The sequence below is a fragment of the Ranitomeya variabilis genome, chromosome 2 (assembly GCF_051348905.1).
Source record: "Ranitomeya variabilis isolate aRanVar5 chromosome 2, aRanVar5.hap1, whole genome shotgun sequence".
Classification (NCBI taxonomy): domain Eukaryota; kingdom Metazoa; phylum Chordata; class Amphibia; order Anura; family Dendrobatidae; genus Ranitomeya; species Ranitomeya variabilis.
In genome coordinates, this window is record NC_135233.1 from 149,634,390 (window position 1) to 149,657,057 (window position 22,668).

The following is a 22,668-nucleotide window of genomic DNA, read 5'->3' on the forward strand; positions in this document are numbered from 1 at the left end:
ATAAATGAAATTAAAGTTGTTTGGGATGATTTTTTTTTCTTTTTATGGTCTTAAGAACTTACAGGCAGGTAGTTGCTAACTACCCACCTGTTGTCTGACTCTGATCTTTGGCAGCCCAGAGCGGTCACGGCTCGTTCTTGCCGATGTCTCTGCGGTTTCCGATGAAGTCACATTGACAGACCAGCTGCTACTTTTCCACTCTGCTCTGTTGTCGGGACGTGACTTAACGTCAGCAATCATGCGTTGTTGACAGAGCAGCCCAGAAGAAGAGATACGTTTGACGTGAAGTAGCAGAATTACTCTGAGCTGGCGCTGGGTAAAACCGAATGGTACCATACTTTGCAAATATCTGCCTATCAGTTCTGGACCCCATGAGAAAGAGTCCCAGAAAACCACGTTAAAATAGGTCATTTTTCTAATCTAAAATCTTGCTTTACTTGGGATTTATTTGATAGTTTCGTACTGAAATGAAAATTGCCTCTCAGATTTATCAAACTGATTCATTTGGCATGTTGATGAATAACAATTTACAGATGCATTAACTTGTCATTTAGAGAGATTCTGAATCCTTTACCTGCTAATAAAAGCTTCAAAACCCATTTTAGAAAAAAGCATTGAAAGGATTAATTGTTTCAACTTCTTAACTTTCAGATGCCCATTTTCTGTTACAATCTAATACTTTTGAGTATTCACTGTAATTTTATGTTTTAAAATCCAAAGTATTTGTAGTGTAATGTTGCGTTCGGCGGGCACGTCAAAACGACGCACTTGAACGCATCCGCATAGAACGCATGTCCCTGCGTACACAATGTTAAATATAGGTACGCAAGACGCATGCGGATCTTAAGGAAAGAAGTATGCAGGCCTATGCTGCGCACAAACGCTTATGTGAAACTGGCCTAACAAAGGACATCTGCCTTCATCACAACTCAACACTGTACTACAGTCCAGTAAGTAAGAATCCTGTACTTCAACCTGTGGTTCCACGTCCTCTCTTACTCTTATGTGACTTAGTTTGCTACCATAGCTTGTACTTGGCTCTGCTTGCTGATGCATTCGAACTTCCGCCCCTGGCACTCTAAATCTTACGTTCCTTGTTAAGTCCTGGCCTGTTACCACTCTCAGTTGCAAACTTGGGACTGTACTGTTAGGCATCCTGTCCTAGGACCTGTCTCCGGTGCTTCCTCTGTCCTTAAGTCACTTTTTTTTCCCCTCTACTCGGGATCTCGCTATCCACTGTCTCGGTCTCCACTCAGGTCAGGGACACCCACGTCATGCGGCTCTACTTACTATTCAGACCACAGGTCTGCATTTGATGCACACTGGGCCCTATCTGTCTTCCTGACAAAAAACTGTCTCTGTCCCTTCACCTTGGCCCTTCCCATTCTGAGCTAGACCCAAACCTTTACTCTAAGGCTTCTTTCACACTTGCGTCGGTACGGCTCCGTCGCTAAGCGTCGGCGCGACGTACCGACGCACGTTGTGAAAATTATGCACGACGTGGGCAGCGGATGCAGTTTTTCAATGCATCCGCTGCCCATTCTAAAGTCCGGGGAGGAGGGGGTGGAGTTCCGGCCGCGCATGCGCGGTAGAAAATGGCGGACGCGACGTACGAAAAAATGTTCCCTTGAATGTTTTTTCGTGCTGACGGTCTGCCCAAGCACGATGCATCCAGTGCACAATGGACGCGACGTATGGCCATAGGTCGCGATCCGTCGGCAATACAAGTCTATGGGGAAAAAATGCATTCTGCAGGCACATTTGCAGAATCCGTTTTTTCATCAAAACGACGCATTGCGACGGATTCAAAACGACGCAAGTGTGAAAGAAGCCTAACACCCTACTCTCAGGCATAATCCAATCTATCACTAATAACGTATGTCATAATACACATTACAACCATCCGCGTGTCTTCAAGGGGGAATGAGTGCAGTATATCAATCTCTTTACACAGCTTCACATCAAACCTGTGACATTCCTCGTTCTGGAGATGCCAGCACTTTGCAGGCATTGTGATGATTTCATACATTATCATATTGTAGTTTTTGGGGGATTTTTTTCCCTTTAACTTTGAGTAGATTTTTAATGACATATTATGGATCTTTGTTATTTGGTCGTTTTATATGTTGGAGAAGGATATTTTATGTTCAGTTACTGCCAGATTATTAGTTACCATCGCCTAATATAGTAAACTGCACTGTAAAATACATTTAATATGAATGTTGTATTTGTATCCTAGGTAAACAGATAAAGGACGGAAAGAAACCAGAACCATGCAAGCCTATTTTAAAAGTGGAGTACAAAACAACAAGAAATGGGTGAGCAAACTATTAACAATCTGTATATTTAACACAAAGTGCAGCAAGACTTTGTTTACATCATGTCATGAGCATTCCATACAATTACATATGCGGTATTTCCCTTAGGCTTTTGTTGTTGTTTTTAAAACTACTATGTTGTAATCATTTTTGTGATTGCGTGCTGTATATGAGAACATTAGAAACTGCACTTTCCTGACAAAAAAAGGTTCTAATTTTTTCACGTTGCACCCACATACTTAAAGGGGAACCTGTCACCCCCAAAATCGAAGATGAGGTAAGCCCACTGGCATCAGGGGCTTATCTACTGCATTCTGTAATGCTGTACATAAGCCCCCGATGTATCCTGAAAGATGAGAAAAAGGTTATATTATACTCACCCAGGGGCGGTCCCGCTGCGGACCGGTCCGATGGGCATTGCGGTCCCGTCCGGGGCCTCCTATCTTCATAGGGTAACGTCCTCTTTTCTTCACGCTACGGCTCCGGCACAGGCGTACTTTGTCTGCCCTGTTGAGGGCAGACCAAAGTACTGTAGTGCGCAAGTGATGGGCCTCTCTGACCTTTCCCGGCGCCTGCACACTGCAGTACTTTGCTCTGCCCTCAGCAGGGCAGACAAAGTATGCCGGAGCCGCAGCGTGAAGACAAGAAGAGGACGTCATCGTAAGAAGATGAGGCCCCGGACAGGACCGCGACGCACATCGGATCGGACCGCCCCCCAGGTAAGTATAATCTAGCCTCTTTCTCATCTTTCAGGATACATCCGGGGGCTTATCTACAGCATTACAGAATGCTGTAGATAAGCCCCTGATGCCGGTGGGCTTAGTTCATCTTCGGGGGTGACAGGTTCCCTTTAAATATTTGGATTGTATGTAACATACCAACACAAATTGACAAATATTTGTGGTGTAAAGGAAATGACACATGGTTTTTTAAATATTTTACAAATATACCGTATTTTCTGGTGTATAAGACGACTGGGCGTATAAGACGACCCCCAACTTTTCCATATAAAATATGGAATTTGGGATATGCCCGCTGTATAAGACGGGGGTCATCTTATACGCCCAGTCATCTTATACGGCGTGTGGTTCCCAGGGTCTGAAGGAGAGGAGACTCTCCTTCAGGCCCTGGGATCCATATTCATGTTAAAAATAAAGAATAAAAATAAAAAATATGTATATACTCACCCCTCCGAGAAGCCTGGCTGTCACCGCTGCAAGCGTCTGCCTCCGTTCCTAAGAATTGCAGAGCATGAAGGACCCTCGATGACGTCGCAGTCCTGTGATTGGTCCGTGACCGCTCATGTGACCGGTCACCTGACCGTGACGTCATCGAAGGTCCTTCACGCTCTGCAATTCTTAGGAACGGAGGCAGACACTTGCAGCCGTGACAGCCAGGCTTCTCGGAGGGGTGAGTATATACATATTTTTTATTTTTATTCTTTATTTTTTACATGTATATGGATCCCAGGGCCTGAAGGAGAGTTTCCTTGCTGTAATTACTGCTGCAAGTTTATTGGGGTACCAGTTTTGCATATCTAGAGGGTGAAATTTTCCTTTATTTTTGTAAACTTACCGTAATCTAGCTCATTAAGATTGTGGCAAAAATGGAAAGGGCTGTTCAGATGCGCTTCATCCAAATGGATTTGGTCATTCAAACACCTGAATATGCTTTGCTCTAAACTATTCAATTGTTGCTCGGACAGAATGTTTAGGGTCGTTGACTTGCTGGTATTTGAACCTATTCCCCAGTCTGAAGTGTTTTGCAGACTCTACTAGGTTTTCCTCCAGGATTGCCCTGTATTTAGCTCCATCTTCCCATCAACTCTAACCAGCTTCCCTTTCCCTGCTCAATAAAATCATCCCCACAGCATTATGCTGCCATCACTATGTTTGACAGTGAGGATGGTGTTTTCATGGTGATGTACAGTTTTTCCCAACACACAGCGTTTTGCATTTAGCCTAAAAAGTTCTAATTTGGTTTCATCTGACCAGAGCACCTTCTCTCACTTGCTAGCTGTGTCCCCTACATGGCTTTTTGCTAACTGCAAATGGGACTTCTTATCGCTTGCTTTCAAAAATTGCTTTCTTCTTGCCGCTCTTCAATAAAGGACAGATTTGTGGAGTTATCCTCTGGACAAATTCTACCACCTGAGATCTGAATATCTGCAGCTCCTACAGATTAACCATGGGCTTCTTGGTTGCTTCTCAAGTGCTATCCTTTGCTTGGTATGTCCGTTAGGTGGACAGTCATGTCTTGATAGGTTTGCAGTTATGCCATGCTCCTTCTATTTTTGGATGATGGATTGAACAGTGATCTGTGAGATATTAAGAGCTTGGGCTATTTTTGTTTTTAACCAAACCTTGCTTTACTCTTCTCCACAACTTTATCCGTGACCTATCTGTTGTGTTCCCTTTGTTTTCGTGATGCTGTTTGATCCCTAATGTTTTCAAGCAAACCTCTGAGGCCTTCACGGAACAGCTGTAGTTATACAGAGATTAAAATACACATAGGTGGACTCGATTTACTAATTATGTGATTTCAGGAGGCAATTAGTCACTCAAGATTTTATTTAAGGGTATCAGACTACAGGGGGCTGAATACAAATTTTCAGATTTATATTTTTATTAATTAGAAATCCATGTATTATTTCCTTTATACTTCACAAATACTTGCTGCTTTGTGTTGGTATATCACTTAAAATTCCAGTAAAATGCTTTTAAGTTTGTGGGAGTAACATGAAGAAAAATGTGGAAAAATTCAAGGCGTATGAATTTGTGGGGACCTGTCATTTAGCCTCCCTGTTGCACTCATTGTAATCCCATGTGTAAAGGTACTGGTTCTTCTATGAGCACAAATGTTGGAGATCTTCTCTCCGTAAACTAGAGATGTTCCACTGACAATGTGACATCATTGTGTAACTCCTTGTAGAATTGCATAAGTAGCAAAAACTTATTCTGGGATTAGTTTAGCATTTGTTTTTCATTTGGCCTAATTTGAAATATCTGCTAGGTACAACAGTCAATATACTGGATGTAATGACATACTATTGGCTGGTTTCTTTGTATGTTTTTGATGTCTTATTAGCATGAATGAAGATTCAGTGTTCTATGGGATATAGCAAGAAATGCTGTGTAAATGTGTACTGAAATGAGAAAGTTTTGTCCCTTCTTAATAGCTTTAGAATGTCTTTAATTGAATACATTTTTGTTTTGTGTTTTGTTTTTTTTAATTGACAACCAATTATTGGAAGTCCTGTAGAAACCAATACTATGTATCAAAGGTTGGAAAATGTATATTGAAATCAGGAGATCTGCACAAAAACCTGACATTTTAATAGGGAAGTGTAGACTTTTCATATCCGCTGTAAGACACCATATAAAATCTGCAACATTATTATTAGCAACTGTATAATTGGCTAGTACGCAGGACACAATTTGCATATATGGCATTTTTATACCAGATGCACATCTCAAAATTAGCTTGTATTCTACTCCGGAGACGCAGCTGTTCCAATTGTATCTCTGTGGACAAACGTCATTTTTAGTTAACTTGACATGAAAAATGTAGATGGGAGAAAAAAGTTTATAAGCCTGCATATAACAATAGATTTTTTGTCTGGTTTTTCAACTGTTAACAAAAACTTGCGAACGGTGATTTTGTAACATCAAATGTTGGAACAAAGATAAAACAGTTATTTTAGTTCTTCTAAAGCATTACCTTTAGTGAAATTGTGGTAACCTTGTTATTTAACCCCTTGCCGATATCCATCGTACATGTTTGGCGCAAGTCTGTAACAGGTGTATGGAGCTCACTGACAGGGTGAGCTCACCCCATAATCCATGGCTAAGGCTAGGTTCACATTGCGTTAGGGCTATCCGTTTAACGGATCCGTTACTAAGCGGCACTAATGCTATGTAACGCACCCATTGCCATACATTATCGCAATGCATCCTAGCGCATGTCAAAATCGGCATGCGTTAGCGATCATGCATTACTTTGTGACGCACCCTCCCAGCGCTGTCTACCTAGTTTTTGGGTACGTTAGGTCTAACGCACAGCAAATGGATTGCTAATGCATGCCAACGCAGTGGTACCATGCGTTAGCGCGATTGTAGAAAAAAAGATATTTTGGCCATCAGCGTTAGCGCATTCGTTTAACGCATCCGTTAAACGGATGGCACTAACGCGATGTGAACCTAGCTTAACATAGAACAAAATTTCAAAAAACATCACATAAAAAAAGATACAGCCTTACCAACACCAGGTCAGATTACCAATGCACTTAGCAGGATGCAGCAGACCCCCCATGATAAATGCTCGCTCCATAACCTAGCAGGTAACAGCTGCAGGTGGAGCAGAGATCCACCCATGACTATTAACCTGTTAAATGCTGCTGTCAAACTCGGACAGCAGCATTAACAGTATCCTGGCTTGGGGGTGTATCATTCTATTAATTCTGTGACGTGATGGCTGGGCGGCATCGATGGATTGCTTGGATTTTTTTCTTCCAGTACACTATGTGGGTACAATGTATGGTGTCATTAAAAATTACAACTCCTCTTGCAAAAAACAAGCCCTCATATGTCTATGTAAACAGAAAAAATAAAAAGGTTATGTGTCTTGGAAGAACGGTAGGAAGAAACGTAAACAAAAAATGGAAACTGGCCATATCGGGAAGGGTTAATATTTATATACCAGATTTTTCAGACTATAAGATGCACTTTTTTCCTCTAAAAATGTGGAGGAAAATGGGGGGGGGGGGTGTCGTATAGTCCGGATGTACCGACTCTGGCTGTGGTGGGGAGGTGGGAGAGCGTCATCGGCGGAGTAGTGGGTCATAGAGGCAGGAGCCAGCTAACTCCTCTGCCCACTGCTAAAGGCTTCTTTCACACTAGCGTCGGGCTCGGCCCGTCGCGGTGCGTCGGGCCGAGGTTCCCGACGCTAGCGTTGTCTCCGCCGCACAACGTGTGCAGCGGATGCATTTTTCCAGCGCATCCGCTGCCCCATTGTGAGGTGCGGGGAAGTGCGGTAAGGTGGGGGCGGAGTTCCGGCCGCGCATGCGCGGTCGGAAAAAGCGGACCGTCGGGAGCAAAAAACGTTACATGTAACGTTTTTTGGTCCCGACGGTCCGCCACAGCACGGCGCAACCGTCGCACGACGGTTGCGACGTGTGGAAATGTGTCGCTAATGTTAGTCAATGCTGAAAAAACGCATCCTGCAAGCACTTTTGCAGGATGCGTTTTTTCGGCAAAACGACGCATTTGCGACGTAATGCAGTTAACGCTAGTGTGAAAGTAGCCAAAGAGAAATGAATATTCACTGCATTACATGCCCTTGGGCGTGGAGGGCAATGAATATTCATTTCTCTCTAATAGGATCCTGGTATGCATGGCCCCATCAGAAAAAATATTGAAAAAAAATTACACTTACCTTTCCGGCGCTGCCTCACAGCATCTTGTTCCGATGCCAGCAACTGCTTTATGCTTGTAAGCAGCGCATGGCAGGGACGTCATGTGCTTCTTGCAAGCCTAAGGACAGCGGCCGAATGCTCTCTGCTCTGCATGCCGGGACTATGTGTACAGAGAGTAGTGAGTATTCATTGCTCTTTAATAGCATTTCATAGAGTTCCAGCCGGAGCCTTCCTGAAGTTGCCGGCGGTCATGTGTGCTGTTACTTAAGAGAAATGAATATTCACCGCACTCAACGCCCATGGAACTTATTTTATATTGTTTAACTAAGGGGGTGACAAAGGGGGATTTGATTTACATTTAGGCTGTGCACACGTTTCAGAATTGCAGCGGAAATTTCCGCGGCAATTCTGCAACTCCTGCCGCTGGTATATCGCATGCGGAATTGGCATGCATTTTCCCGCAGAAAACTAGCATTTTGCAAGCATAATTAGCTTGCAGAATGCTAGCGTTTTCCAAGCGATCTGTAGCATCGCTTGGAAAACTGATTGACAGGTTGGTCACACTTGTCAAACATTAGTGTTTGACAAGTGTGACCAACTTTTTACTATTGATGCAGCCTATACCGCATCAATAGTAAAAGATAGAATGCTAAAAATAATTTAAAAAAATGGTTATTCTCACCTTCCGCAAAGAGCCGATATCCTCAGTGGCTTCCGTTCCTATAGATGGTGTGTGTGCAGGACCTTTGATGACGTCGCGGTCACGTGATCGCGACATCGCGTTCATGTGACCACGACGTCATCACAGGTCTTTCACACACACCATCTATAGGAACGGAAGCGGCCACGTGCACCGCTGAGAGGTGGGAGGACTCCGGGGGCCATCGAAGGTGAGTATATCATGATTTTTTATTTTAATTATTATTTTTTTTTTAACAATTATATGGTGCCCAGTCCGTGGAGGAGAATCTTCTCTCCTTCACCCTGGGTACCAACCGCACATGATCTGCTTACTTCCCGCATGGTGGGCATAGCCCCCTGCAGGAAGTAAGCAGATCAATGCATTCCTAGGTGTGCGGAATCCCCTCGATTCCGCAAATTTAATGAACATGCTGCATATTTTTCCGGAATGCGATTCCGCTCAGGAAAAAAATGCAGCATGTGCACAAAAAATGCGGATTGCATTCTATTAAATAGGATGCTTAATGTGAGCGTTTTTTTCGCGGTTTTATAGCGAAAAAACGTGAAAAATCTGCTATGTGTGCACATAGCCTTAAGGGTCTATCACAGTGATCAAAAGGAACAAATGGAAACATTTCCTAATGTTGCCAGGCACCGGCCGGCAGATCTCGGTGGGCGCACTGTGCATTCGCCCGCCATTTTTTTTTCCAGGACAAGGACACCAGGCAACGTATCGGGAGGGCCTGGGGATGGCTGCGGTAGCGGGTGGCCTTTGGGGGCATGATTTCTGTCGTGTATATCATATCAGAAGAAAGAGAAATCATTGAAATCGTGTGCACACTTTTTTTTTTTTTTTTGTGATTGACGGTTTCTAGTGAATAACAGCGATCATGTGATTGGGCACTGGAAAATCCAGCCCTAATAATGTTCTCTGAGATTTTCCGACTCTGGGATGCGCTACAGCACGGTGAGGGAATAGTCCCCTTAGCAGCACCTTTTTAATGTGTATCAGTGGTCGCTAAGGGTTAAACAATTGTTTCTTTTCACCTGTAGTAGATCCCGGTCATATTAGTGTTTTATTATCATTTTAGTACTTCAGGTTTTCATTAAAAAATTACCTACAGTATTTTATTCAGTTTTTTTGTATTAAATGTATTTTTGGTTTTAATTTCCATGCATTGTCAAATACAGTCAAAATCGTTTACTTAATTATAGTGCGCTTTGCTAAACAGTTTAACAAATGCAAGGGACTAATGGTTAAAGGCTCTGGTCATTTTAGATCGTGCTCAGAGGAGTTTTCTCATTTCAAATGGGAAATTGGAACCTCTTAGTATCCTGAAATGTTTACTATCCTTGAGTCTTTCCCTGAAGCCTGTACACTTGTCACTATTGAATTCTGCTGAATTTGCCTTCTGTCTGTGTGAATCTTTAGGGCTGTCTAACTTTTATGCTTCCCTCTGCCGACAAGCTTATTGGAGATGGAAATTTCATTCTCCAGCAGGAATTAGCACCTGTCCACACTGCCAAAAATACCAATACCTGGTTTAAAAACAATAGTATCGCTGTGCTTGATTGGCCAGCAAACTCGCCTGACCGTTTATCCCATAGAGAATCTATGAGGTATTGTCAAGAGGAAGATGAGACATCAGACCCAACAATGCAGACGAGCTGAAGGCTGCTATCAAAGCAACCTGGGCTTCCATAACACCTCAGCAGTGCCACAGGCTGATCGCCTCCATGTCACGCTGCATTGATGCAGTAATTGATGCCAAAGGAGCCCCAACCAAGTATTGAGTGCATTTACTGAACATACATTTCAGTAGGCCAATATTTCGGATGTTAAAATCATTTTTTCAAGCTGGTGTTATACATAGTGATGAGCGAACATACTCGTTACTCGAGATTCCCTAGCAACCAGGCAGCCCCCATATGTACTTATGTTGGCTAACAGATGTAAATTATTCAGCTGCGGCAAGAAAAACTAAATCTCCGAGCACTAAAAAATACTCTGAGGACCCCCGAGCATGCTCGAGAAATCTCAAGTAACGAGTATATTCGCTCATCACTAGTTATAAAGTATTCTAATTTACTGAGATAATGACTTTTGGGTTTTCATTGGCTGCAAGCCATAATCATCAACATTAACAGAAATAAACACTTGAAATACATCACTCTTTTTGTAATGACTCTGTATAACACGAGATTCACTTTTTGTTTTGAAGAACTGAAATAAATTAACTTTTTGATGATATTCTAATTTTGTGAGATGCACCTGTAGATGGACACCTAACTCTTTGCTAGAGCCCATGATGGTGGGTTTAGATTTGGCCCCAGGTGAACTACAGGTGCTTTTCCAGGACAAACCCACTGAGCATTGGCACCTGACTCCCCAAGGTGAACAAGGTAGCAGGATTGGCAAGGAACTTTTTAGCAGAATGGTATGGATGTAAGACTGAGCATGTTAGGTTAGCGGCACAGGTACGGGTCAGATGGATCAGGACTTAGACACAGGCAGAGCGGATTCGGTTATGGGTTCAGCAGTGCGGACAGCATCAGAGAGCACGGGTACAGGGACCTGCCTACCAGCTAGCAGGATGCACACTGAATAAAGTTGCTTAGGCATCTCCCAATGTACACCAAACGTCTCCCTGGGGACATTTTTGGGAGCGCGCACTGGCCCTTTAAGAAGTCAGCAGCCCGCGTGCCTTAATTACATTCCTAGGAGGCCTGCTTGCCTTGCTTAGGTCCTGGGGGAAGCAGATGCCGAGAGCGCATGGACAGGTGAGTGCACACGCCAGCATACCTGCTGAGGGAAGAAAGATGTGTTGGCGCTGCTGTAACACCAGTGACTTTTAGAGTACCTCAGAGGTGTGTAACTATAGGTTTTTACAGTAGCCTTCATGGATCTGTTGTGCAATGTATTTTTATGGTTGAAAAATAAAATAAACACTAGAAAAGTTAGTAGAGAATAATAAAGCAAATAAAAAAAGCTAGCTAATCTCACTTAATAATGCACACCCCTCTGAACTCACACCTGTTGTTTTTTTTTTAATCATTTTAAAAATTACAAAAAGCAAAATTTTGCACATCCTTGGAGATGTGTGCTTAGATAATGTTGACTAAGGTTTCAGGGTGCAGTGGACCCAATAATTATGGCAACAACACAGGTGCAGCAATACCAATATAACAATCACTCTCCAGCCTACCAATGGAGGGGGTGATTGTTTAGAATACTAGTGCACACTAAAAGATCTCCAATCTGTATGCGGCATTATTCACACAGGCAATGCAGAGCATCTGGCTTACAGCCTATTACCAATACCCATACTTTTAGATCAGGCGGGCTGCCCAGTGCCTCCCAAATGCACCCTGTGTGAACAGAGGCCACAACTACAGAGCCATCTGGGCCCATTGCATTCCCCCTACTGTCGTCCCCCCTACTGTCGTCCCCCCTACTGTCGCCCCCCCTACTGTTGCCCCCCTCCTACTGTCCCCCCCCCTACTGTCGCCCCCCTACTGTCGGCCTCCTACTGTCGCCCCCCTACTGTCGCCCCCCCTACTGTCGCCCCCCCTACTGTCGCCCCCCCTACTGTCGCCCCCCCTACTGTCGCCCCCCCTACTGTCGCCCCCCCTACTGTCGCCCCCCCTACTGTCACCCCCCCTACTGTCGCCCCCCCTACTGTCGCCCCCCCTACTGTCGCCCCCCTACTGTCGCCCCCCCTACTGTCACCCCCCCTACTGTCGCCCCCAAACCCCTTACTACCGCCGCCACCCCCCCTACTGTCGCCCCCGCCCCCCCTACTGCCCCCCCTACTGTCGCCCCCCCTACTGTCGCCCCCCTACTGTCGCCCCCCTACTGTCGCCCCCCCTACTGTCGCCCCCCCACTGTCGCCCCCCTACTGTCTCTCCCCCCCTACTGTCTCTCCCCCCTACTGTTTCTCCCCCTACTGTTTCTCCCCCTACTGTTTCTCCCCCTACTGTTTCTCCCCTACTGTTTCTCTCTCCCCCTACTGTTTCTCCCCCTACTGTTTCTCTCTCCCCCTACTGTTTCTCTCTCCCCCTACTGTTTCTCCCCCTACTGTCTCTCTCCCCCTACTGTCTCTCTCCCCCTACTGTTTCTCTCTCCCCCTACTGTTTCTCTCTCCCCCTACTGTTTCTCTCTCCCCCTACTGTTTCTCTCTCCCCCTACTGTTTCTCTCTCCCCCTACTGTTTCTCTCGCCCCCTACTGTTTCTCTCGCCCCCTACTGTTTCTCTCGCCCCCTACTGTTTCTCTCGCCCCCTACTGTTTCTCTCGCCCCCTACTGTTTCTCTCGCCCCCTACTGTTTCTCTCGCCCCCTACTGTTTCTCTCGCCCCCTACTGTTTCTCTCGCCCCCTACTGTTTCTCTCTCCTCCCCTACTGTTTTTCTCTCCTCCTCCCTTATTATTTTTCTCTCCCTCTCCTCCCCCACTCCCTTGGCTTTCTGTCTCCTTCTCCCTGCAAATAGAATTTCAATATTGCAGGTTCCTTTTTATTGTAAAATGCTAAAGATTTAAAAAATCCTAACAATATGAATTAATTAATCTTTAATATTCTCCTCCCAGTTGATTTTATTCAGTATCGTATTGAGATAAAAAATATCTTTATCATCCTGTCTGGTGGTAAGTCAACTGGCTATAGCACTTGATTCATCCTTCGCCTATAATAAAATACCTGAACCCTTAGCCCCTTCATGACCCAGCCTATTTTGACCATAATGACCTGGCCATTTTTTGCAATTCTGACCAGTGTCCCTTTATGAGGTAATAACTCAGGAACGCTTCAACGGATCCTAGCGATTCTGAGAATGGTTTTTTTCGTGACATATTGAGCTTCATGTTAGTGGTAAATTTAGGTCAATAATTTCTGCGTTTATTTGTGAAAAAAATGGAAATTTGGCGAAAATTGCGCAATTTTCAAATTTTGAATTTTTATCCTGCTAAACCAGAGAGATATGTGACACAAAATAGTTAATAAATAACATTTCCCACATGTCTACTTTACATCAGCACAATTTTGGAAACAAATTTTTTTTTTGTTAGGAAGTTATAAGGGTTAAAAGTTGACGAGCGATTTCACAGTTTTACAACAAAATTTCCAAAACCATTTTTTTAGGGACCACCTCACATTTGAAGTCAGTTTGAGGGGTCTGTATGGCTGAAAATACCCCAAAATGACACCATTCTAAAAACTGCTCTCCTCAAGGTGCTCAAAACCCCGTTCAAGAAGTTTATTAACCCTTCAGGTGTTTCACAACAGCAGAAGCAACATGGAAGGAAAAAAACGAACATTTAACTTGTCACAAAAATGATCTTTTAGCAACATTTTTTTTTTATTTTCCCAAGGCTAAAAGGAGAAAATGGACCCCAAAAGAAGTTGTCCAATTTGTCCTGAGTATGCTGAGACCCCATATGTGGGGGGGAAACCACTGTTTGGGCGCACGGCAGGGCTCGGAAGTGAAGGAGCGCCATTTGACTTTTTGAATGAAAAATTAGCTCCAATCATTAGCGGACACCATGTCGCGTTTGGAGAGCCCCCTGTGTGCTTAAACATTGGAGCTCCCCCCACAAGTGACCCCATTTTTGAAACTAGACCCCTCAAGGAACTTATCTAGATGTGTGGTGAGCACTTTGAGTGCTTCACAAAAGTTTATAACGCAGAGCCGTGAAAATAAAAAATCATTTTTTATGTTCACAGGGGTAACAGGAGAAATTGGACCCCAAAAGTTGTCTAGTTTGTCCTGTACGCTGGTACCCCATATGTGGGGGGAACCACTTTTTGGGCACACGTCGGGGGTCGGAAGGGAAGTAGTGACGTTTTGGAATGCAGACTTTGATGGAATGGTCCGCAGGTGTCATGTCGCATTTGCAGAGCCCCTGATGTGCCTAACAGTGGAAACCGCCCAATTCTAACTCCAACCCTAACCACAAACCTAACCCTAACACACCCCTAATCCCAACCCTAACTTTAGCCCCAACTCTAACCCTAATTTTAGCCCCAACCCTAACCCTAACTTTACCCCAACTCACTTTATCCCAACTCTAAACCTAATGGCAAAACTGGGGCAGGAGGGGGTGATCAGCGGGGCAAGAGGCAGATCAGGGGGTCAATCAGGAGGTGATCGGGGTGCACACTGGGGGGGGGTGATTACCGGGGGCAGGAGGGGGCTGTCAGGTGCAGGCGGGCTGAGAATACAGCAGCAGATGGAGCTGGCAGCAGCAAGGGGGTGATCACCGGGACAGGAGGAAGTGAGCAGACGGCGGGGGGAGTGGAGGGCAGTAGAGGGGAGTACCTGGCAGCGGCGGCGATGATGGCGGCAATTGCGGTATGTGGCAGGGCAGCAAGCAAGCACCTCGCTGTTCAGGTTCCATGGACGGCATGAAGCTGGACAGCGAGGCAGCCATGGTTTTCTCCGCCCCTCCACATCTGAATGGAGAGATAGTCACATGGACGCTAGCTCCAATCGGATCTTGGTGGTGGTGGTGACAAAGTGGTCCCCAGGGCGATTGTAGCCCCTGGGCTCAAGTACAAGTCCCCCTGTTCCTGCGGGTTGGGTGAAATTTGAGTTAACCCTTTCACCCTACCCGCAGGAACACGATCCCACCATGACGCATATGCTGCGTCACAGGTCGGATTGGCACAGACTTTCATGACGCATATGCTGCGTCATAGCTCGGGCAGGGGTTAAACACACACCCTAATTAAGACCACACATTAAGGCCCTAATTCAGTAAAATCTTGCCCTACTTCGCCTCTTCATCAAGATTAAATAAGCGATGTGCGTCTCTTAATGAATCGGACTCCTCTTAATCAGTCACATTGTGTAAGTGGCATGTGAATCACCAGTAATTTTACTCCAGTCAGGAACTGGAATATGATTTCTGGGGTAAGGTACTGCTGGTAATTAGGGTATGTGTCCACGTTCAGGATTGCTTCAGGATTTGGTCAGGATTTTATGCAGGTAAAATCCTGACCAAATCTGCACCTGAGGTCACTGGCAGGTAACCTGCGTTGTCCTTGAGTTTTTTCTGCAATGTAAGGACATGCTGCGTTCTTAAAAGACGCGACGCATGTGAGTTTTTTCGGGTGTGCCGCATGCGTCTTTTACTGCATAGTGGAGACAGGATTTCATGAAATCCCCTCCACTATGCTGTAACATCTGGAGGCTGCGTTTTTTATGCATGCTGCTCAACGCTGCGTCAAAAACTCAGCGTTTCCTGAACGTGGACACATACCCTTAGGGTGCGTGTCCACGTTCAGGATGGCCGGCGGTATCGTCGGAGCGGCTAAGCCGCTCGGCGCCGAGCCCCGCCCCCTTCTGGGACGCGATGATGCCGGATGTGTTAACTGTACACATCCGGGATCATCGCACTCCTCGCATAGGGCCCTGTGATATTCCTTGCGGCGACGCAGCGTTGCCGCAAGGAACACGGACATGCTGCGGTCTGAAAAGACGCGCAGCATGTCCGGAGTCGCAGGGCCGCCGCGTGCGTGTTTCCACTCATAGTGGACACGGGATTTTAAAAAATCCCCTCCACTATGCTGGAACATCTGGACGCTGCGTGTTTGACGCTGCGGCCGCACGCAGCGTTAAACACGCAGCGTTAACTGACCGTGGACACATACCCTTAGAGTCCCAGAGCTGACCAGGACAGGCATGAAAACTGCAAGTCACAACACTTTTGCTCAACTTCTCATTGCACAGTTATGTTGCGACTTTTCTAGGTGTTGTACGCCAGAAAACTGGCATAAATAGTTGGATGTATCTGTCTACATGTCTCTTGTCATCCAAACATGGAAAGGATCATAAGAAAATGACTACCTGTATTCTTTATAAGATTTATAAAAGCTTGTATGTTTCAGTAGCATGGACAAGAAATCCATTCCTAGTTTATCTTCCTTTAATTGGTTTCTCACCCAATGCCGATACATTAATTTGACCCTAATGAATTGCAGCATACATTTGATTGTGATTAACTTGTACTTGCTGGATCTTGTTTAAGTTGTGCCAGGAAATTATTTTAATGATGGATAGCACAAATTCCCTTTTTCTGCAGCACATCTTTATTAGAAAAACAAAGTTATAATTTGGGCAACGAAATAAATTTAAATTGGTGCTTATCTGCTTACTGCTGTTTCCACAGATGGGATTTGCTCATTTGTTACCAGAAAAACAAGGATTTTACTGCAGCAACTTGAAATGTAGAACGTCAACACAGTTCATTTCCATCCCTCGTTCTTCTCTGGCTGCTGTCTTTCTTTTTGTGAGACATTGAAAAATTGCAGCAGAACCCTATTCCACAAAGTCATCTGTTTTCATCTGACACATAGTTACATAGATTTAAAAAAGACCTAGGTTGTTCAAGTTCAACCTTTCTCGACCAATTATACATTTTGTCACTAAATCATCTATAACCCACAAGGTTATGTGTATTGAGGAAATCATCAAGCACTTTTTAAAAGCTGTCATAGTGTCTGTCATTACTACCTCTTGTGGTCGGCATTCCACAGTCTGACTGCTCTAACTGTAAAGAACTCTTTCTTATTTAACCGTTGGAATCACATTTCTTCCACCTGCAGTGCCCCCTGGTCCTTAGTATGGTCTTTGGAAGTCCAAAGACCATTCTAAGTAAAAAGTCATGTGTCTGTCCTTTGTACTGACCACACTTATATTTATACATATTTATGAGATCTCCTCTGAGCCTTTTTTCCTGAGCTAAACGAGCCAAACTTTTCAAACCTCTCATCATATGAGAGGCCTTCCATGTTTGTGAACTGACTTTAACTTCTGAATATCCTTTTTAAAATGTGGAGCCTAATACTGGATCCCACATTCTAAATGTAACCTCACTAGTGATTTATAAAGGCGTAACAATAAGGTGGGATTGTGGGATTTTATCTCTTTTTAGGGTATGTGTCCACGTTCAGGATTGCATCAGTATTTGGTCAGGATTTTACATCAGTATTTGTAAGCCAAAACCAGGAGTGGGTGATAAATGCAGAAGTGGTGCATATGTTTCTATTATACTTTTCCTCTAATTGTTCCACTCCTGGTTTTGGCTTACAAATACTGATGAAAAATCCTAACCAAATCCTGATGCTATCCTGAACGTGGACACATACCCTTATACATCCTAAAATCTTGTTTGCTTTTGCAGCTGCTCAGCACTGATGCTCATTTTACTTGTGACCAGAATACCCAAATCCTTCTCCTGTCCTGTTTTCCAGTATACTCCCATTTACTGTATGTGCAGCAATAGGATTACTCCGTCTTAGGTGCTTTACTCTACATTTATCAACATTAAATCTCATTTGCCAAGTGTTTGCCCATTCAGTCATATGATCCAGACCGTTTTGTAATATTTTAATATCGAGGTCAGAATTTAACCCCTTTCTGCCATTGGACGGAATAGTACGTCCGATGGCAGTACCACCGCTTTGATGTGGGCTCCGTCAGTTTTGAACAGCTGACATGTGCCTGCAATAGGCGTGGGCTGAATCGCGATCTTCCCGTGCCTATTAACTAGTTAAATGCTGCTCTCAAACACTGACAGCGGCATTTAAATCGCGCATCCGGCCATCTGGATGGAAATGCGCGCACAGATCACGTGATCGGGGGTCAGCGGTGCGTCGGCATGACAACCAGAGGTCTCCTGAAGACTTCTATGGTTGTTGTTGCCAGATTGCTGTGAGCGTCACCCTGTGGTTGGCGCTCATACCAATGCTGTAATTCAGCTGATATTCGCCACTATGTAGCAGAGCCAATCAGGCTATTATTATTATTTATTTATATGCCAGCTTCTAGCCTCCCATGGAGGCTATGGAAGCATGGCAAAAGTAGTAAAAAAAAAAAAAAAAGTTTTTAAAAATATTAAAAGAAAACAAAAAACGTAAGTTCAAATCAACCCCCTTTCGCCCCATTCAAAATAAAACAATAAAAAAAAATCAAACCTACACATATTTGGTATCGCCACATTCAGAACCGTCCGATCAATTTAAAAAAAAAAAAAATTACCTGATCACTAAACGGCGTAGCGAGAAAAAAAAATAAAAAAGCAAGAATTACGTTTTTTGGTCGCTGTGACTTTGCATTAAAATGCAATAATGAGCGATCAAAAGAACGTATCTGCACCGAAATGATATCATTAAAAAGTCAGCTCGGCATGCAAAAAATAAGCCCTCACCCAACCCGAGATCAGAAAAAATGGAGACGCTACGGGTATCGGAAAATTGCGCAATTATTTTTACATTTTCTTAGCAAAGTTTGGATTTTTTTTTTTTTGCCACTTAGATAAAAAATAACCTAGACTTGTTTGCTGTCTATGACCTCGTAAAGACCTGGAGAATCATAATTGCAGTTGTAGCATTTAGTGAACCTAGCAAAAAAGCCAAACAAAAAACAAGTGTGGGATTGCACTTTTTTGCAATTTCACGCACTTGGAATTGTTTTCCCATTTTCTAGTACACGGCATGGTAAAACCAATGGTGTCGTTCAAAAGTACAACTCGTCCCACAAAAAATAAGCCCTCACATGGCCATATTGATGGAAAAATAAAAAGTTATGTCTCTGGGAATGAGGGGAGCGAAAAAACAAAAATGCAAAACTGAAGAAAGCTCAGGTCATTAAGGGGTTAATATCTTGCTTAGTAAGGCGCTGTCAGCAAAGACTTGCACTTAAGGCTATGTGCGCACGTTGCAGATTTGCTTGTTTAAAATTCTGTGCGATTTCTGGCTCTTGGCAGAAAACGCAGTTGAAAATCCGTGTGGTTTTTATGCAAATTTTTCTTGTAGATTTTCTTGCGTTTTTGTAAATCCATAGAGCTAAATAAAGATATATTATTAAAAAAAAAAGAATTGTGATGTAATTTTCTTGTTCAACCTCTTCAGCCAGATACACTCATTAACATTAAATAAAGACACACACACACACACACACTCATCAGCCTATGTAGGAGCATTAACATAATTAACCTACATATGCTGTAACAAAAACGCAACTGTCAGAAATCTGCGTAAAATGCAATATCAGTTTATTTAAAAAAAAAAAAAAAAAAAAAAAAAAATTGTGTGGGTTCCCACATAATTTTAATAACTTGCAGACGGAAAGCAGACGACTAAGGGCAGTACTCTGGTAAGGAGCCAATAGCCATAAAGGTTCCCAGGCTATTAATATCAGCTCACAGCTATTTGCTTAGCCTTTACTGGCTAGTTTACAGGGGAACACCAGAATTTTTTTTTTACATGGTGTCCGCCTATAAAATCGAATCAGCAAAGGCTAGGCAGACAGCTGCGGGCTGATATTAATAGCCTGGGAAGGGGCCATGAATATTAGCACCCCCCAGGCTATAAACATCAGCTCTCATCCATCCCAAAAATGGTGCATCTTATATATACGCCAACTCTGGCACTTGGCCTCGCTCTTCCCACTTGCCCTGTAGCGGTGGAAAGTGGGGTTCATGTTTGCGGGGTTGATGTCACCTTTGTATTGTCAGGTGAGATCAAGCCCACAGGTTAGTAATAGAGAGGCGTCTACAAGACACCCATCCATTACTAACCCATAGTTACATGGTAAATAGCCAGAATGAAGTCCTTTATTTGAAATAATCAGACTCCTTTATTGAATATTAATTTACCATGCTTACTGAACGCCTAAACCCCAACGCCCTAGTCTCCTGCAACAAAAATAAAGTAATAAACCAATATATAATACTATCATGTCCGACATAGTCCATAATAATAATTTTTATATAGCGCTATCATATTCTGCAGCGCTTTACAGGTTGCACACATTATCATCGCTGTCCCCGCTAGGGAATTTAGATTGTGAGCCCCATGAGTATGTCTTTGGAATGTGGGAGGAACTCTAAGGAAACCCCCGCAAACACAGGGAGAACATACAAACTCCTTGCAGATGTTTTCCTTGGTGTGATTTGAACCCAGGACTCCAGCGCTGCAAGGCTGCAGTGCTTACCACTGAGCCACCATGCCGCCCATTTAATATGTGACTGGTCTACCTGGCCTCCAGCGATACACTGACAGGAGATAATCTCTCCCGCAGTGTATCACTGACCGTTCACCGGAGTTCATCAGCTCTGGTGCTCTCACTTACGGCACCGCTGCATGAGAATTTTCTCACGCAGCGGTTCCACAAGTGAGAGCAACCGGAGCTGGTCAGCTGATGAACTCTGGTAAACTCTCGTGGCGGCTCAGTGATACACTGACAGGAGGTGATCCCTCCCACAGTGTATCACCGGCGGCCAGGTAGAGCAGTGACATCTCCCGATGTAGGATCATTCTCCTCCGCTTCTGAGCTACTGGCAGCAGCATCCTCTTCCCCCAATGGCTGCCAATCTGGGTCAACAACTGGGTCATCTATCACCTCCTCTTCAATGTCATGTGCACCTTTCTCTGTGTCACCGTGTAAGGTGCTATAGCGTTCGGGACGGGGCACCATAGTCTCATCAGGGTCAGATTCTGGCTCAGTACACTGCGAGGGCAATGTAGTGATCTGAGTCAATGGAACAGCATAATAATATAGCTGTGGCTGCGCATCAGTGCACTCCATGTCCGATTTATCTTGTAATGGGCAGTTAACAATTTCCCTTTCTAACCCAGGCACGGTATGTGTAAATAGCTCCATGGAGTAACCTGTAGTGTCGCCTGACACATCCTTCACTTTTGGTTTGGGGGAAGGACACAAGGAAACGTCTTGTTCCTGACCGGGAGCATCCACTGACGACTCGCTGCTTTTATATTTGGAACTTTCTGAAGAGGAGGCGAAAGAGCTAGAGGCTGAGTCAGCAAGGAAAGCCAAAACTTTTTCCTGCTGCTCCGGCTTTAAAAGCTGTTTTCCTACTCCCAGATAAGGGAGCCTTCGAGGCCTTGTGTAGCCAGACGATGACGCTGGCTCAACACCTCCAGCCTTAGGTGCTATTTTGCTTTTGCCACTGCCACCAGATGCACCACCACCACCATCAGTACCAGCTGGCAACCACCGCCCACGGGCTCTTCCACCAGACTTCCTCATTTTTTGGAAAATCTAACCAAAATAACCGTTATATGGTACTGTAAAACAAGGTAGAAGGTGTATATAAACTTGTTGAGAATTTAAATCTCCCTTTTTTTTTGGGGGGGGAGACTGAACCAAAACTCAGGCCCTGTGCATAAAACAACACAATGTATGTGACAGAAAGTGGCTGGCTAATATATGACAAACTAACAGGACTGAAGTATATCCACTTTGTGAGAATTTGAATCTCACTTTTTTTTTCGGGAGACTGAACCAAAACTCAGGCCCAGTGTATATAACAACTCAATGTAAGTGGCAGAAAGTGGCTGGAAGATATATGAAAAAATACAAGGACTGTTGTACAATTTCAATCTCCCTACAATGATCTCAGGACAAGTATGGCAGCAATAAAAAGGACTGCTGCACACAAAAGTGTGGACAAATAAACAAAATAACTGTGCAGAAAGGAGCAACAAGATTTTAGCTTTTAAAAAAGCAGTTGGTTTGCACAGCAGCGAGCCTTATAAGGCAGCCTAATAAGTTGCAGACCTGATGCACAAAAATATAGCCTCCACTGTCCCTGCAAAAAAAAGGTGGTGTTGGACAGTGGAAATCGCTACAGCACAAGCCGTTTGGGGGTTAATCTTCCCTCCCTAACTATATCCCTTCTTCTGATGAAGCTGCAGCAACCTCTCCCTATGCTAAGATCGGAAGAAGTAAGATGGCGGTCGGCGTGCACACCCCTTTATAGCCCCTGTGACGCCGCAGAAAGCAAGCCAATCACTGTCATGCCCTTCTCTAAGATGGTGGGGACCGAGACCTATGTCATCACGCAGTCCACACTCTGCATCCTCCTTCATTTGCTGAAAAATGGCGCTGAAAGCGTCATATGAAACGCGACTTTTGCGCGCAGATCGTCGACCTCATGGCCGATCACGCACTAGGATCAGGTCGGGTTTCATGAAACCTGACTTTGCCGAAAGTCGGCGATTTTTGAATTTGTCCGATCCGTTTCGCTCTAGTGTATGTTTGATTTTCATTTCTATTTTTTTTTATTTTGAATGGGGAGTGATTTGAACTTTTATATTTTTATTTTTTTATAGTTTTAAAAGTATATATATATATATATATATATATATATATATATATTAAAAAAAAATTTTTTTCTACTTTTGGCATGCTTCAATAGTCTCCATAGAAGACAAGAAGCTGCCACAGGCTGCCACAG

General features: G+C 44.1%; 1 protein-coding gene across 6 annotated transcripts in view; it reads left to right on the top strand.

Annotated features, from left to right (window-relative positions):
• STXBP5 (syntaxin binding protein 5) overlaps window positions 1-22,668 on the top strand; it is a 533,536-nt gene that overhangs the window by 309,124 nt on the left and 201,744 nt on the right. For all 6 annotated transcript variants that reach the window (XM_077283080.1, XM_077283076.1, XM_077283078.1 and 3 more), the window contains exon 9: window positions 2,240-2,318. In XM_077283080.1, the coding sequence (XP_077139195.1) occupies window positions 2,240-2,318 (79 nt within the window). The remainder of the gene's footprint in view (window positions 1-2,239; window positions 2,319-22,668) is intronic.